The 17,978-nt window shown below is 39.3% G+C and overlaps 1 protein-coding gene across 2 annotated transcripts in view; it reads right to left on the bottom strand.

Moving 5' to 3' along the window:
• Positions 1 to 335: 335 nt before the first annotated feature.
• Positions 336 to 17,978, bottom strand: part of LOC125904062 (spectrin beta chain, non-erythrocytic 1) — a 166,887-nt gene continuing 149,244 nt past the window's right edge. For both annotated transcript variants that reach the window (XM_049601303.1, XM_049601302.1), the window contains 10 exons: positions 17,231 to 17,388; positions 16,139 to 16,277; positions 15,584 to 15,668; positions 15,298 to 15,494; positions 14,444 to 14,544; positions 13,900 to 13,954; positions 5,567 to 5,769; positions 5,155 to 5,328; positions 4,457 to 4,499; positions 336 to 2,466 (listed from right to left, as the gene is read on the bottom strand). In XM_049601303.1, the coding sequence (XP_049457260.1) occupies positions 2,251 to 2,466; positions 4,457 to 4,499; positions 5,155 to 5,328; positions 5,567 to 5,769; positions 13,900 to 13,954; positions 14,444 to 14,544; positions 15,298 to 15,494; positions 15,584 to 15,668; positions 16,139 to 16,277; positions 17,231 to 17,388 (1,371 nt within the window). In that variant the 3' untranslated portion in view covers positions 336 to 2,250. The remainder of the gene's footprint in view (positions 2,467 to 4,456; positions 4,500 to 5,154; positions 5,329 to 5,566; positions 5,770 to 13,899; positions 13,955 to 14,443; positions 14,545 to 15,297; positions 15,495 to 15,583; positions 15,669 to 16,138; positions 16,278 to 17,230; positions 17,389 to 17,978) is intronic.

Consider the following 17,978-nt stretch of genomic DNA (forward strand, 5'->3'; position numbering starts at 1 on the left):
AAATCCCCCCAAACCAGCTCACTTTTCATGTTTTGAAACTGCATTTACAGGGGTGCTATTGGGTCAAATGACAGTAAAGGGGTGTTCCAGAGTTTTGGCACACGAAGGTAAACAAACTACCAAAACTACAGCATGCTAATTTAAAGATAACATGCGACAGGAAGGCCGTTCACATCATGAGGTCTCAAAAACATTGCCCTTAGAAATGATCGTGCTAACAAATCTGTTTCTGCGTACTCAAATCTCAAGTTTCTCCTGCTCATTTTGTCATTAAATAACTTCCAGATGAAAGCAACCAATCAAGTAACTCAACAGATTTCACTGTAAGGATATAGGCAGCAAAAAAAATAATAATTAAAAAATGGAGTGCTGAAGCCAACAAGCAAGCGACCAGTATTCTGCAACATTACTCACTTCCAGTAAATGCTTTTTAGAAACCGACTTGTCCACTTAACAGCGATGCTTAAAGTAATTTTGTTTTAATAGTACATCTACGTCTCCATACTTGTCAGACTAAATAAACCTTAGACATAGCTTAACTGTGGAACAGAAAATACATACTGGAGGAAACAATAAAACATTTTCCAAATAACTAAGGGAAGAAATAAATGTGTCAAAAAAATGTCACCAGAGTAGAAAAGAAACCTTACGGGATGCTTTAAAGTTTGAGTTAACAAACATTCTTACTGGTCTTAGTTATTTATTCCCCTCCTTCATTCAGATTTGTTAAGTGTACATATCGTTAGGTATTTAGGTAAAGAAAGTTATACTCAAATGAAGCTTATTACGGTTGGTAGGTCTTATTATTATTAGTAGTAAATATAGGTGAAATTAAACACAGGTTTATTTTTTTAACAGTTTGTTATACACAAGTTATACATACAGTTCAAAGCACTGCAGGGTAACGCTCAAAATTACAGCCACTTTCTGCTTCTGTTCTCTCTGTGTGAAACTGCAGGAATTAGACAGCACCGAAACATAACAGAACATAATGATAATTAGCTTTTTGCGGGTTTATTGCACAAATTTAACCAGCAGAAAAGCAGAATTATTCAGTGCACAAATGCAGTTTAGTGTGCTCTAGTTATGGACTTTGAGTTGGATTTTTCTGCTCAAGATGTGTTTGAGTATTTCTATATTTATACCTTCACGCAGGTTTCGGCATTTCAGCTCAAACAAACATGTGAGAGGTGTAATTTCAGAGGTTTACCCCGCTGTGGTCTCAGTTTTCCCCACTACAGAGGGATACACGTCATCTTGCAAAGACAAGGCCTCGCAAAAACTGAGGATGGACCCTAACAGGAACTACCTACAACTTCCCAAAACAAAAAAAAATAAAAAAACAAAAGAAACTGAGACGACTTGGGAGCGTAAACACAACCCACAAAAGGCAGTAGTTGACGAAAAGCTGGGGTGATGAGAAAGCAGAGAAGAAGAAACAAAACAGTAGGAGATATAAAACAACTAATAGCACTAAGAATAATAAAGAGGGATATTCTGGGATGTCCTCTACATCGTGTTGTTGTTCAGCGGCAAACTGTGGATTTTATCTTTATGACAGCAGCTGCCTGAAGCGTTTGCAGACCCCCCTTTAAATTAGTTTTCCTTCAATTCGATCTTTTTTTTATTTATTGATTTTTTTATTCGTTTTTCCAGCTCCTTATCTTACAAAAACTGAACAGGTGATACAGGTGGTGTGTTGTAGCTGTACTGTAGCTCTGAGCCAGACCGGACGGTTGATAGGCACAGAGTGGAGAGTTTTGGCTCGGAGCTTGCATGCTGGAGTCACGCTTTGAGAGAGGAAGAGGAGGAAGAGGAAGAAAGAATACAAGGAAGAGAAAAAAAAAAGTGGCTGTTTGGGATTTTATTTGACGTCCCAGCTGTGTTAACTGCTGCGGAACGGTCCGGATCGTTCGATGAGTTACATAAAAACTGGTGATAAAGTATGTTTTTCATCCAGTTACATCATTATCATTTAATGTTATTACATTAACAGACATTAACAGTTTTAATCACATTTAAACCCATTCAGAAGTTAATTTAATCACATTTTGAGCAGTTATTCTATTAGTTTTAGTCATTACAGTATCAGTTGCTACGAGCTGACTCTAAATCGAAAATTCGGTCGATTGACACGGACATCTTCAACAAATATTTGACCAAAGATGGATCGATAATGAGGAGCGACCCCAAACAGCACCAGAGGGAAGAGGAGGAGGAGGAGGAAGAGGAGGAGGGAAGGAGGAGCGTCTATTTCTTCTTGCTAAACAGACTGAAGCGTTTCTCTTTGTCTTTCTCTCGTTTGCCCGGGCTGGATTCAGCAGCCGCCGCCGCCGTGGCAACAGAGGCCGGTAGCGTCTGAGCGCGTGCGGTTGGGGCGGGCGTGCTATGGCTGCTGGGCGTCACCTCCACCTTGTCGCCCGACACGGCGGCTGTGATGGCCGTGATCCACACGTTCATCTCTTCCTGCAGGATGAACAGGAAGACAGAGGGAGACAGAGGTTAACTTTGTTGACCCCTACAGAGAGACTAACAGATAATGTGTAGACTCACAAGTCAGTCTTTAGACACTTTGCTTAACTAAAGACTGATGACTTTCTCCCTGAGTTTGTGTTTAGATGGGCGGATACAATTTCAGAGTTTAAAAAAACTCCCTACGTTGCAGAACCAATAGTAAATCTGCAGGGCGGTCCTTTGGTGGCTCGCTGAACTCTTGTGCTTGTAAACATAGTCCCACTAGAAACACGTGTAGTGGTACAAAATGGCTCAGCCGCATTCGCAGAAAATGCCGTCAAAGTTAGTGGATGTTTGTCGCGTTTTCGGCTACGCATTCTCGCCAACTAAAAGAATCAAACATAATCTTTTACAAGGCCATGACTCATCCATCTGGCTGGACTATAGAGGGAATCGCCTTGTTGTTTACAAATACTTCCAGGTAGAAAACCAGCAGAGCTTTTAGATATATATATATTTTTCACATCACTGTGTCACCGTTTAGATTAATCCGATGTTTGTAAAGTCTACAAACACAATGATTGAACAAACATTACTATTTCTGTGTACACGTTTAGCTGGGCTAACCGTTAGCTGTTAGCCCTGTTAGTCGTTAGCGGTGTCTGTAATAGGTAATAACTCATTAAACAGTCCATGAAAAAAATATCTTTTCCACCGGATATCTTAGTTACAACATGATTGAGCTAGCAAACCAGTTTTGTGTTGCTATGTGTGGTATTTATTCAGTTTTGGGAAATCACAGCATCAGTGGCTAACAGCAGCAAAGCTAACATCAGGACGTCATCTGTTAAAAGCCTCCCGTTGTCGGATACGACATGAAACTACTCCAGTTAGCTCAATCATGTTGTAACTAAGACATCTGCTGGAGAAAATATTTTCTTCATGGATGAGCACACGTTTGATAAAACGGAGTTTAATCTCTCGGCATCCATTTTCAAGCTCTCTGTGTGTTTGTTTCCTTGCAGACGAGAAAAGGAGGAGCGCACATTTCCGAGAAGGCGTGTCCTTTACAAAAATGCAAGAGACGTTGCTTTGTTGACGGCTGTTTTTGCTGGTGTGTTAAACACACTTTAGAAAGGAGTGTCCCCAGACTATCAGAAGGCGGAGATCTCTGATTGTCTGGCGCCGAGACTAGTTAATGTGGACACATGCGACACTTTCTGTCCCCATAATTAGCATTTAAGAGCAAAATATAAACAATTATTAATGACAGAATGATTTACAAGTACACAGCGATGACAGCATTTTAAAGCATTTGTTAATATACAATATATGTCAACAACTATAACTCCAGTTCATCTTATTACAACTGTGTTTTTTACATTATCTGTTTATACAGCAGCTTCCATTTATACAGGAGGAGTTAAAACTATCAAGAAATACATTAATTATCACTTAAATATGTTTACTAGTATATTATAGTGTCTTATCAACTGTTTATTAAGTGTTTATATGCTGTTAATAAATGCTAACCAAGGGACAGAAAGCTAACTGTTGCTGGGATGTATAATATGTAAAATAAATACAAAAATAAACATAAATAAATTACTATTTAATTAAATACTTTTTATACTAAAAAGTAAAATTAAAATGAAACTGAAATATATAAAATAAAATAAATAATAAATAATTCTAAGACAACAAATGAACAAATAAAAATGTAAAATAATTAAATTATTTAAATAAAATTAAAATAAAGGAAGCAATAAAAACAAAAAGCGTCTTTTAGAAAAAAGGTTAAAAATTATAATAATACAAATAATATAGCAAATGACCAATGATAAAAACAAAAATGATAACAAATGACAAATAAAACAATATTATATGAGGACAGACACAGTGGAGGACTTGAATAATGGTTATCACTGTAATTATAAAATTAAAGGGATGCAGCAGTATCGAGAAAAAGATGGAGGTGAAAGGAGTTTTGTTTTTAACTTACGTCATCTTTGGCTTGGAAGAGATACTCATTCCCGTCAGTAATCCTGGGGAAGTTAGAGAATGCATTAAGTAACAGTTGAAACTCAACACTTCTGTATCTGTTTCAAATTAAAAGCCCCTTATAACTTTGGTTGAAAAAATCCCTTCATTTTCTAAATAGGCTTTTATTGTGAAACATTTGCAGGAACTTGTTGTGGACGATTCAGTGACTTGCATGTTTGCGTACGGTACTTCAAATGTAGCTCCTGCCATGTGCTGGCACTTTTTACATAAGTACAACAACATTTCAGCTGGCACATGAACAGACACAGTGACTAAAATAATGGTAACAGTAATAAAAATAGGACAAAAATAACCCCATGACATCACACACGTCATGAAAGATGACCTGGGAAAATTGGTCGTGGAACATTGTGTAGTCTGTCATGTCTGTCGGCCAAGTCACAGCACAATTTTATGACCCCACAATCACCTAATCTGACAGAGTGACTGTCGGAACAGACAAAAATGTTATGTAGTGTGAACCAGGCATAAGTCAGACTGAGTTTATAAATACCTGTGACGACTCTGAGAAGGAGTCAATTGATATCAACATTTGGTATTTGCTTAAGTCAAGATTTTTGTTAAATAAATAACTGTCTCGACAACTGGCTCGTTGTCATCATCATCATCATCATCATCATTTAGCGGGATTCTCACTTGAGCTTGAAGACATGTTTCTTCTTCTTGTAGTCCAGCGCCACCTCGCAGACAGCTTCCTTCAGGCTGACAGGAATCTCGCTGTGGTAGGGAATACCCTGACTGGCGCTCTTCTGATCTTTATAGAAACCCATCTCCTGCTGATTGATCACACAGTACACGTTGTGCCACGACCTGCAGAGACACACAGAGTCAGATCATTTATAAATATCTTCAAAGCTAATACCCAGCATTACTGCTCTCTGTCAATCACTTCTATGCTGTTAAGTCACTGTTATGTATCTAAAGCAAAGCGATTTAAAGCGCCTTTTGTTTTTTTCTTTCATGTATAAGATGAGATTATTATATAAAACCCAAACAGAGAGCATCATTTTGAAAGCTGCTTTTGGTGTCTCTTCCGAATGATTCCTACCTGCTTGAAGCCTTCTTGTTATGTCCCTCCCACTCATGTTTGCGATGCAGGAAGCCCTCCAGCTGGGACGTGGGAGCATCCTGCTGGGTCTTAGCCGGCAAGGTTGCCGCCTGGCTGGCCTTGCCCTTGCGTGACGCCCCTGGAGACCCTGCAGGGCTGGGCTCCGACACCCCGTTCACTACCTCTCCACCATCAACATTATCCTGGAAACAGAGGAGAGAAGAGAGTCACAGGAGGGCTGCAGATGGGTGGATGTTTCACACATGCACTCTTTTTAAATAAATCTTTCTCTCTCAGACACAGAAGCTGTGAATCAGAATTATCAGAGCTGCAGCATGCAGAGCGGAGCAGAATCACAGGCTGTGTATGCGCCTTACAATTCTCTAAATGAACAGATGTGGTGTGACATTTTTCTGCAACCTTTACCACTGATATGCTTTCATAATCACATTTCTCCTGAATCTACTCGAGCAGATCAAATTATTGCTCCAAAAATGTTTCAGAAGGCTTCAGACTGACATCATGTCATCACATCAAACAGCAATATATTCTAAATACCATTACTAACGACAGGTTTAGATATCTTTCATAACATATTGAATGCTCTTTGTTGAGGCCAAGAAGGATCATGTAAATGTAACTGACATTCTGTCTTCACCTGACATCACACTGTACGACAAACTTCTCCAAACCAGAAAAGAGGAAATGATGCAACAATGAAGCCAAGAAAAAACACTAACAGGCGAACAAATGACACCAAACCTATCTAAAGAATCTAAAACTGAACCAAACAAAAAACTGAAGGTGATCCAAAGTCACTACAAATCATAAGCAAGTTCCAAGTCTTGAATTTAAAGTCCCAAGTCAGTCAAGGAAACTGAACAGGTTTAACGACAGATTCGAGCCTTATTGGTGTCGCTGTGAGTTTGTTGGGGCCGTTTAATGGCTCAGTGTTGGATGTTAGCACTGCTATTGTGTTAGCTCGTGCTAATAGAGTGGATGTTGAACTGGCCGTTAACTGAGAGGGGAGCAGCTCCGCAGATGGCAGTAACAGAAAGTTTACTGATCCAGCAGGGCGTTGGGATGGTCCAGAGTCAGACCCCAGCAAAAAAAATATCGATTGCAGGTATCGTTTGACTGTAGACGTTTCGATACTACTTGGTACTGGGTTATTTCCAAAGGCCGAAGGTCCTGGCCCGGTTGTTTTGGTGCGCAATTGCTGCAATTGCTGTGTTCACACCTGCCCAAACGAACCACACTCAAGGAGCAAACAAATTTGAGTTCAATTGAACCAAACCAAACAGGGCAGGTGTGAGAGCACCCTTACATGATGCACCACTATCAGACATGGCTGATGTGTGCTGCCTGTTCCTCTCTTTAGGTTTAGGGATTCCAGTCTTTAAGGTAAAAGAGTTAACATGTACTCAAATTTTGAAACGTCAAAGTCAAGTTAAAGGTCTTGATGGATTTCCATAAGTCAGGCATAAAGTTACCAGATTTGTCTTTTCTCTGACTCTAGTCACAACCTCTAAAATATCTCTCTAAACCAATGCAACGCTCAACTAAACAACACTACAGATCTGTACATCAAGTCACTAACATCAGATCCTTAATAGCCTTTGTGATGCATCTTTAAGCATTTGTTTTTTAGCATTTCATTAATTGGGCTCAGCGCTGGATTCCAGTACTGATTAGAAAAAACATTTGCATTGTACATTAAGAGCACAGAGAGGTAACACGGTCTGATCATGCACTGATTACAGGTTTTAGGACATGCGTAACAAATCACAACACCACTCCAGAACACACAACATGGTGGACAGTGTGAAGACAGACAAGGAGAGGGAGAAGCTAGCAGATGGGAAACACACGAAAAAAATCTCAAACAATTATCCACAAAATTGCTTGGAACTCATTACTGGGCATCATTATTGGTGAGGGGAGAATGCAATTGGCCTAGTATCAAAACAGATTTTATTTTTTCCACACCACACCCACTCCAACCGGATGCTTATTACCCTGTTACTGAGCTCTTCAAGGGCTGGACCAATGGTGGACAGTCTTTTTGTGAACAGTTCAGAGGCTGGACCAATCCTGGGAGCTTTAACTGAAGGGCTGCAAGAGCAGGACCGATCCTGGGAGCTTTTGTTTAGAGCTTGGTGACAGCTACACCAAATCAGTGAGCATTTATTGGGAGCCTTAAAGACTCAACTGATCCCTAGAACATTTACTTTGGTTGGACGAAATCTAAGAACTTTTCCTGACAGCCAGTCAAAGGTTGGATCCATTCAGAGATTTTTTTTGGTGGCTTGTTGAAGGACCACTGAACCAAACCTGGCAACTCTAACTGAAAGACAGTCAACGTCTGCTTACATCTTTCAGCAAAAACTTAAGCTTATCAAGCATTTGTGACAGTCTTAAGACCAATTCTCTGAGAACTTTTATTGAAATACTGCAGAAGACTTTAGACCAATCCCAGTGGTTCTTTTATTTCTTCTGAAACTGGCTGTTTGGGTTTGAAACTTTGAACTGAGGTTATGTTTGAATGTTAACACTCATGTTTCTACTGGGGAAATACCAAATGTGTTTATCTTGAACAAATATTTGAATGTATGTGCTAGAACAGTGGATCCCAAATGGTGGATTATGGTCCAAAAGTGGGTCAGGGCCCATTCTGAATGGACCTCAAGTGACTCGAAAACGTGTCAAGTTTGCAAAAAACACACTTCTTTTTTGTAGTAGGTTAAATTTTCTGCTGTAGAGTGAGTGGTTAAAGACAGCTTCTTGACAGAGACAGCGAACTAGCTCGACGACATAGCCGAAAGCAAGTATGACGCTGAATGTATTAATCTGTGGGACCTTGAATTAATGATTAAGGAAAAATCTGGACCCGGTGGCTAGACCAGTTGGGAACCACTGTGGTAGAATAAAAACCATGTCAAGGAAAGTTGTATTTAACACCAACTTCTATTATTTTATGTACTGAACTATCAAATGTCAAAGTGAACCAAGTACTGCTATGCACATAACATTCTCACTATGTCATACAACCCTACTTTCATGATGGACCTCATAAGAAATTACCTTGGTTATTACTTCTGACTTTTGTGTTAGATTAGACGAGTAAAGCTGAGCAGATTCTGTGGGGACTTAGCCTGATCTTAGCTCTGATTTCGTCAACTCAACTAATTTCAGAATTGGGCTGAACTTCTGCAAGATCGATTGTGCAGTTTGAGGTTACGACTTGTGACGAACTGTTTCAACAATCAACAGCTCTAATTTGATTGGAATTTTATTTCGCTCACTGCAGTTTGTTGTGTTTTGTTCTATGGTATATTTTCCCACATAGCTGTTGTTAAAAGATTAATTATAAAGTGTGAGTACTAAATTTCTTTACAATAACAGCAACGATGTGTAGTTACCTTTCTATTCCAAAACTCAGTTGGTAACATAATGAAAATATCTTGTGAAGTGAGTTAGCCAGCAGCCGACTAACTATTACTTTTACTCCAAAAAGACATTGACTAGAAACGCAAGTTACTATAAGTCTATCCTATTGTTATTCAAACTTTCCTTTCATTTTATTGCTTTTGATCCATATCAATGAGAGCAGCACCCTATGCAAACCAAAATATATTTGTATTGAAGTAAAGCCCCAGGATGAAAATTGGTGAATAACATGAGATGAAGAAATACAACAGTGACATGACTAAAATGCTAATGATGGTGACAGCATGCAACCACAACAAAAAAACAAAAAACAAAAAACAAAACACAACGGTTTATGAAGAGAAGTCACAACTACACATGGATAACACATGGACAGACAAACCAGAATGGGGCTGAGTGCACTGATTGGTTCTGACAGGGTTTATTGGGGAATGTGTGTTAGTCAGGGAACCAGTGACGGAGCTGGATGGACATGCAACAGAAACCATGAGGAGAAATAAAGAAGTCATGACAGTAAACCATGAAAACAACTGATAATAATGGTGATACAAAACAGTGTTGGTTTGACAGAAGATCTTAACTGAGTCGATATATTGAGGAACATGGAGTAACACACACACACACACACACACACACACACACACACACACACACAGTGACTAAGTCTTTAGAAATAAATGGAAGATCAGTTTCACATGAAGCTGTAGAATGGTTTTGAAGATGGATTCATTCATATACAACCCGGTCTCACTCCGAAGTCGTCATAATCCGGCACTCGGGCAGTGACTTGTGGCGTCAGACACTGACAAAAAAAGCTGTCCTTTAACGTCGGTATGATACGTAACACCGACCTTCAGCCGGGAGAGCGGTGTTCGTGTCCCGTTAGATTATAAAGCCAAACCCTGTTCTTTTTTCCTAAACCTAACCCCATTTTTGTTGCCTAAACCCCAACACATGCATTAGTTGTTGGAGGAAAAAAAAACCCATCAATTTCCGACATACTGACATAGTGTGTTTATTTCGAAAGAGACTGTAGGTAAATGTAAAATTTCCGGTGAAAACGAAAGTGTATTTTGAAAGAAGACAATGAATTTAACAGGCTAAACTTGACACGGCGTCCCAGAATGTCAACAGCCAACGCACCCAGGGTACCTTGCAAGTCGTATCTGGACGTGGAAAGTTCATGACCAGAAGGTCGATATGTGAGGAGGTCAGAGTGAGAATGCGTTGTCATATATGCATGGTCAGTATGCATAAAGATTATGCGTAAGAACAGCATTGGCGTTAAACAAACAAACAAACAAACAAACAAACAAACAAAAAGGTAAATAAAATCAAAGGTACAAGTGTATGAGAGTAAGGCTACAGAGTTGGGAGTTGCGAAAGAAGAAAAATGTATGATGAGAATGGGGAAAATCTACAGCTCATTAATTTCTACTGTTAAATTACAGTTAGATTTATAATATTAGTTTTTCTCTGCTGAGTGGGCCTTAAAAATTGTGAATGCAACTATCTATTTTTTACTTTAAAAAAATAGATCTTAATAAATTAAGATTTATCATTATTTATGATTATCAATTTGCTATGGTACCTCTTGTGAATCTGAAATAAAGTTTGAAGATTGAAGATTACTATTCAGATGTGTCAACTGTCATAATAACTTTAAAAAAAAGAAGTTTAAACTGTTAACAATTTCTTCACAATTTCTTTTACAATTACCATGACATACTGTTGACCATGAGATGTGATTATCACATGCAGGGCTGATTAACATTAAGAAATGTGCTGTTAATGGAATGATACTTGACATTTAATGTATGTTGTAAAATGTGATGGAAGATGGTGATAAGACAAAATGCACTCTATGAGAAAAAAAACATATAAAGATGGTGAATTTGGGCTTTAGGATGTAGAAACACTTGGGTAGCTAGATAATTTTTTATAGCAGCTTTTAAAGTACGTTCAAGCAAATAGCTGTCTACACCACAAAATAAACATAACAATATTATTGATTTTCCTACGTTAATTAATTTATTATTACAGAGACGAATCTTGAAAGTTGACTCTTCACAAATCTGATTGATTATACTGAAAAATTCTCAGATTGTTGACGTAAAGTGTTAATGATCAAACTAACTTATAGCAGCTTAAAATCTTTTAAGACAAAAAGGTAAGACGTAATTTATCTGAATATATTTTGAGAATATTCTACAGTATTACAATGTTTTTGTTGATTTTTTACCACTGATAAATGCATGCTTTATATTCAGTGTATTATTTTATGTTCATCGCTGTATTTGTCACTACGCTGATGACACCATGATTTATATTTAGGAATAAATATCCCACAAATGCCCACAAAACTTTAACTGACCAACACATTCAGAAATCACTGTTTGAGGATTTAAAAGAGCTGTGTGTTTTGTTGGTAGAGTTCTCAAGTGTTCATATTCCAGATGGTGAGTTTATAAATGACGACGTAAAGAAGCAGAAGCATTAACAGTTGAGGGGAGATGACAACGGGAGTGTCGAGCTGAGAGAGACAGAAGGAAGAGGGGAGGAGGGGAAAGAATAATGAGGGAAGGGATGGATAGAAACACTGTGTGGATTGTTCTTATGTATGTATGTATGTGCATGCTTGGTGGTCCCATTCACAACTAATGCAGTCACACTCATGCCAAAGGGGATTCATACTTTTTTAAGCTAAATGTCTCAAAATACGAACATCTGAATGTTTTAATGAATAACATGACTTTGTCTTTACATCACTCATGTACTGCTACTTGGTTTGGTTTGGTGTAAAGAGTACAGAACACCATTTTGTAGCATGTTAAGTTCTTTCATTGAGCTAATTAAGTACCAAAAGGAATGTAAGGTATGTTTAAGAACATGAACAGGAACTTGATTTGTCAAATTAACAAACTGAAAGATGACACTACAGAGATGATAGGCATTATCTCCTTTAGCTACTTGTCTGAAGTTTTTTCTTCAGCTTGACGTGTTAAGCCCAGTTCAGACCAAAGATCCGCAATGAGACAAAACGTTGCAGAGAAAAGTTGCAGCGGTGTGAACTGGCTAGTCTGAGCTTGACTCAAGCCAGCAGATGGTGTCACCTGCAACTCAGCTGGTCAAATCGCTGGCGGCTGGTTTTAAAACATAAAGCTCGGCACCTGTTTCTACAGCCAGTCAGCTTGTAGTGGAGTCTACTGGTCAAGTCAGGTGGCAGGTGCTCCATCCCACCCGAGCCCTCTGTTTTCATCCTCCGGTGAGTTGCTGATTTCACTATCACTATCCTAATTCATATTATAAGAAGCTATAAATTATATCCAGCCACAAAATAAACCTGAAAAGCTGCAAATCAGTTGCATTGGTGTGAACCGGCACGTTTTTAGAACGTTGCAGAACGGCGCGTTGCAAGTAGTTGCCTGTTTTAACTTGCCTCATTGAGAATCTCTGGTCTGAACCGGGCTTCATGACGCGGAAACAGAATTAAATTGGAAAGGCCTGTGTATTCACCTGGATCGTCTTTTTCAGTGCTAACTTCTTATACGATATGTTCCAGACTGTATCAACCATTTTAACAGAATGTTGTAGCACCAAATCAAAACACAAATTGCTTTGCAACTTGGCAAATATAAAAGCAGCAGCTTGTGATCAAAGGGGATTTTGAACAAATGTCCTCCAATGAAAATACAGAATAAAACCATCTCTGTCACCACAGCTGAGTGTTGATAATGCTTTTAGAGTGTTTTATCTGCCACTAAATGTTGCTACAAAGACTCTGGCTGTATTGAACTGAATGGGAAAACTTCCAACTTCTTTACCAAAATACAGTTAAGAAACTTTTCTCCTGGAAAGTACGACTCAGTAGTTTATTTAACTTATCATCTATGTCCTGGTGGTGATTTTTAAAAATATTGTCCCATTAATGAGGTACTACGAGTTAACAAAGAAGGTCTTACTGCCTTCTCCACCCACTTCAGCTCCATTAATCTGGACTAAATTTAGGTGTTTCTTGCTCTAGTACAAAACGTCTCCAGACTCTAAACTCAAAACTTGTATCTGCAGAAAGCTTCAAGTCAAGTCATGATACAGACACTATGTAAATGTTTTTCTGTAGTTTGATTTCTTCTCTTACTTCTATGATGAATACTCTCACAGGGCCAGCAGGGATCATTATCTGCTTCTTTCTGTAAAACTCACTTACATAAAACACCTAAGTAGTACTGAAAAGGAGGATCCAGGTGGACATGGAGGCCTTTCAATGCAACCTGTGATTACATTAATAAATCTGTACAGCTAAAGGTGCAACACATTGTGTTTTAAGAATCAAACTGTCATGAAATTACTGATGGTGAGACTGATTGGTCCTCTCACACTAGTGGTACTGTTAGTGTTGGAATGTCTCCAAATCAAGAATACATTTTCCACCAGTCCCATTGCTTCCCATTGTTCCTCTTACTAAAGAGGTTATTAGATTTGAAGGCCTCTCAAAGATCAAGATCTCATTTCGTTAGAAGTAACTATACTATTATGTCAAAACAAAGATAAAATTACGCATGTGACAGATTTAAACTTAATACACTTATAAAATAAGAAATGGTTAATCAGTGAGGAGGAGAGGCAAACAATAAATGCTGAAGACAAGTGATAAATACAGGAATGTTAATGTGTGGATCCCAAAGTGTGTGAGGAGGAGGAGGGATACAACACATTTGGTTAGCAACAAAGTCTTAGGTATTTCTGTATGACGTCAATGTTAATGTTGTGCGCGTGTGTAGGTGTGGGTATGTGTGTGAGTGTGTGTGTCAGGGTGCGGCGGTGGTCCTGCGGCTCTGCAGGGTGCTGCTGTATTGCTGGTAGGCAGGAGAGCGGTAACTAACCCTGGGAGACTCCTGATCGGACGGCAGCCCGTTCTGAGACACCGGCTCACCCTCCCTGCAAACACACAAAGTACACAAAGAGTAAGACACACTCTGGATGGATTTCACACTTTTATAAAAAGCTGTAACTGACGACTGCTTTCATTTTTGACTGATCCATCGTTTGTTCTTCTGCCAAACGCTGACAACATGATTCTCCCACACCTGCAGCAAAATACAATGTAGTGCAAAATTTAGTGGACAGTTCAAGACCGTATCATCTGGCCTGAGAAGGTGATGAACTTTGCATGAACTTGGCATCCATTTCCTTTTTCTTTAGGGCGTGTTTTTGTTTTCACTTTCACCAAAATATTAAAAATCAGCAGAATGAAAGGTCTTCAAATATACAGAAACTTGCATCTGAGAGAAATGAAACTCCTGACACGCAGGCAAATTTTGTCTAAAAGAGACGCAGTAAATCACCTCATCACCTCTTTTTTTGGTTCAATTTCCCGGTAATATAAAACTGAGAAACAAAGTGTAGAGATCACACACAAGTTCTCACCTGTGCTGAGCTGCAGCATCACCGGGCTGAGCCTCAGTGGGCGGAGGTTGTCTCTTCTTCTCTTCTTCCTCTTGCAGTCTTCTCACTTCCAATAACTCCATCTGGAAACACAAACACAATGAGCCTCATGCAAAAACCCACTCGTGTGAACAGATTTGTTCAAAGCAGCATTCACCAACCTTTTTTTATTTTTTTTTTTTCTGAGGCACAAACCAAATTCAGGCACTGTCCAATTATTTTTCCTTAGTCTGGACAAATTTAGATCTTAAATGATACAAAAATTAATATTGCTATTTCCAGTTTTTATCATATCATGATATCAATCACAACTTTTTTGACTGTGTAACTTCATGTTCATCTTTAAACTCCAATGACATGTTATTGAAAACTATACTATTAATATTTTCTAATTGTTTCAGGTCCTCTAATAAGACAACTAACACTGCTGAACTTGAATTGTTTTTGGCTGCTGATGTCATTCAGCTGGACTTCAACATCTGTAGTGTGACATTATATTTTTCACTCTTTGGTATCACATTTATAAGTGGAACTTGTCCACAAACAGAACAGTATAGGCGGCCTTAACACCAAAAAATACCAGCGCTGAACGCCTCACATCAAAAAATACCCTATTATAACCCCTATTGTTTTCAATGTACATCCCCACTCCAGGGGCAAAGTTTATGCAGTGAATCTGACTTGAAACACTCACATGAGCAAACCTCATAGGGTAATGTCAGGGAGTTTTAATGTAAGAATAAGAAAATGCTCCAGCATGAGGCCCATTGTCAGTGTCTCTTTTTTTCTCTTTTTAAATCTATATCATGGCTCCTGAGTGTGCTCGTGTGTCTCACTGTGGTCAGCCTCTCCAGAGCGGCGAAGCGTTCCTCCCAGGTGGCGGCCGACTTCTCGAAGGCCTCATGGCGTTTGATGAGTTTCTCCACCTCATCCACGCTCTGGCCGATCTCCCTGCTGGACAGATATGGATCCTGACCCAGCAGCCACGCCTCGGCCACACCTGCGTCCCGGGAGAACTGGTGCACCTCCAGAACTGAAGACACAAAGTGCAGGTTAAACCAGATTCATTCAGCTAATCCAGCTCATTACTTTCAAACTGATGCCCTGACTAAATGACCTCACCCAGTCTCAGCCACTCCCATCTGTCCTCCCACTTGTCAATCATGTCTTTCCTCTTGTCCGTCAACTGTAACAACTTTTCTTTAATCTGAAGAGAGAAAACATTTAAGAGAAGATTTAAAGGTGAAAAAATTAGCAGATTTTAAATGTATTCATGAGCTCAGGAGACAGACAGACGTCCCAAAATCAATCTAAACCCTTTAATTTACATGGTAATTTTTAAAGGTGTTTTAAAAGAGCACAAAATTCAGCTGCTCTGGTTTGTGGTGATGAGATTTGTTCATGTTTAACTGAGGTTAAAGGTCCGAGGTTTGAATTCCACACCAGATACTGAAGGATATCAATCAACTGTCAAAAGCAACAAAACAGGAAGTGATGAAATGGATGGAAATCTACATCTAAAAAGAATTTCTGATGAAGACCGATGGGAAAATTAATCCAAATCAAATGCTACCAACTTCTGACCAAACGCAGCCAATTGATATTGAACATAAAGTGCAGCTTTGTTTAGCATGACAGACGTGGATTATAAATGTGTTTGAGTGTAGGCGTCTCCACCTCCTCTGAAGCGTAGTGCTTCCTGGCCAGCAGGGCTTTGCCCAGCTCGATGCAGGCTGTGAAGCTGTCGTTGCGGGCGTCGATCTCTGCCTTGATGCCCTGGTGGTTGTTCATCAGCAGCTCCACTGACGACACGTCCCTGAAAACCAGCAAGAAGACACACAAACAAACCACATCAACAATAAGAGGAAACCCTTCATCCTCAGCTTTTTTAACATGAAACACATAATTTCTAAACATGCTTCTGTTTACATAAACCTTGTTTTCAGACGAGGAGAGTTTCACATATGAAACAATAAAATGAATGCTAGAGGGTTTCGTCTGCAGCTTCTAATATGACAGCATCAATGTTAAAGTTTAGGTCATTTATTACTGTTGATAATTTAATTATTGTATGATGATATGACGCAGTCAGACAAGACAGCGGGGCTAAATAATCCTCCAAACCTGTTAAAAAATACACCAGATTATTGTAAAGTTGAAAAGAAAATCGTTCTGGATTTAGATCTGCATTGAAACACACAAAATAATAATCACCTTTTTTATTATCTGTTATATACAGTCTGTTGTTTGAGTGCAGCTCAGAGGCACAGACATCAGCTGGGCACTGAGGGAAGTTGCTAGTTTGCTTCAGCTGAAGTCTAATATGAGCGAAGGAAATCTGATCTAGTCTGATTAAAATGTCTTCAAAACTCTTCAGACAGAGTCAAAATGCCACCTAAGGTTTTTGAACACCAACATATCAAGGTGCAATAAGCATATTTTGACTGCGCTTTGTTTTTTTAATTTATTTTTCCAAATTACATAATCATATTCATGTAGGCTTTTGCTGTAGATGTGTTGGAGGGAAGTCTGTGACTCACATGGATCAACGTCAACAATAATTTCCATTAGAAATGAAGTGGGAGTGAAAAAGTGAAACACTGGAGATTAAAAGAGGAAAGTAAAGTGTGTGTGTGTGTGTGTGTGTGTGTGTGTGTGTGTGTGTGTGTGTGCATATCTGTGTGAGTGATCCGTTCTTCATGTAAGCAGCTTAACAACACATCAGAACACTAAACACCGACTCCTCAGAGATAAGTCACTTGTCCTTACCTGGGCTTCTCCTGAGCATCGATCAGACGGATGACGTCCTCCATCCAAAGCATCAGGTCGCGCACCATGCTGAAGAAGCGGAACTTGTCTCCGGTGTCGACGAGCTTCGCCCGGCGGCCCTCCGCCGCCTCCAGCAGGTTCTTCCAGGCCTCAAGGACCTGAAGGAGGGGGCGAGATGACAAACGGCAGAGTTCAGAACCAGAGAGACCAGAGGCTGGAGTCCTCTAACACGTGATCATTGTTTTAACCTGATGATAAAAGGATTTATTTTTATTGACTTAGTTGAATTTTTGATCTTTGGCCCATGGAGGGTCATCTGAGAGTTATGTGTTTCAGAGAAGAGGTTCACTCTAATCATCAGAGACTGCCTGAGGGGCAGTAATAACAAAATACTTCACGATGAATGGGTAATCATCATCTAAACTTTAAACAAATGGTTACTACTATAGATCTGGTGCAATCAGTCGCAGTTTGCACGAGTCCAGCCTCAGTCATGGAGCTTTTTTGGAGCATATCAGCCCGGGGAGATAAATAAATGGCATACAAGCAAATAAAAAGCAATGCATTTCTATGTGCAGATTGCAGAGGCAAAAGCACCCACCATGTCGGGGGAGAACGACATGACAACATATCTCTCCTTTCGTTATTTGATGTGTGAGGTCAATGAAGGTAATGTTGCACATCAGTGAGCAGGTGTACAGATAGATATTTTGTTTCATCCATTAACATTTTCTTATTACATCACGTT

This window comes from Epinephelus fuscoguttatus, linkage group LG16 (assembly GCF_011397635.1).
Source record: "Epinephelus fuscoguttatus linkage group LG16, E.fuscoguttatus.final_Chr_v1".
In the NCBI taxonomy this organism is placed as follows: domain Eukaryota; kingdom Metazoa; phylum Chordata; class Actinopteri; order Perciformes; family Serranidae; genus Epinephelus; species Epinephelus fuscoguttatus.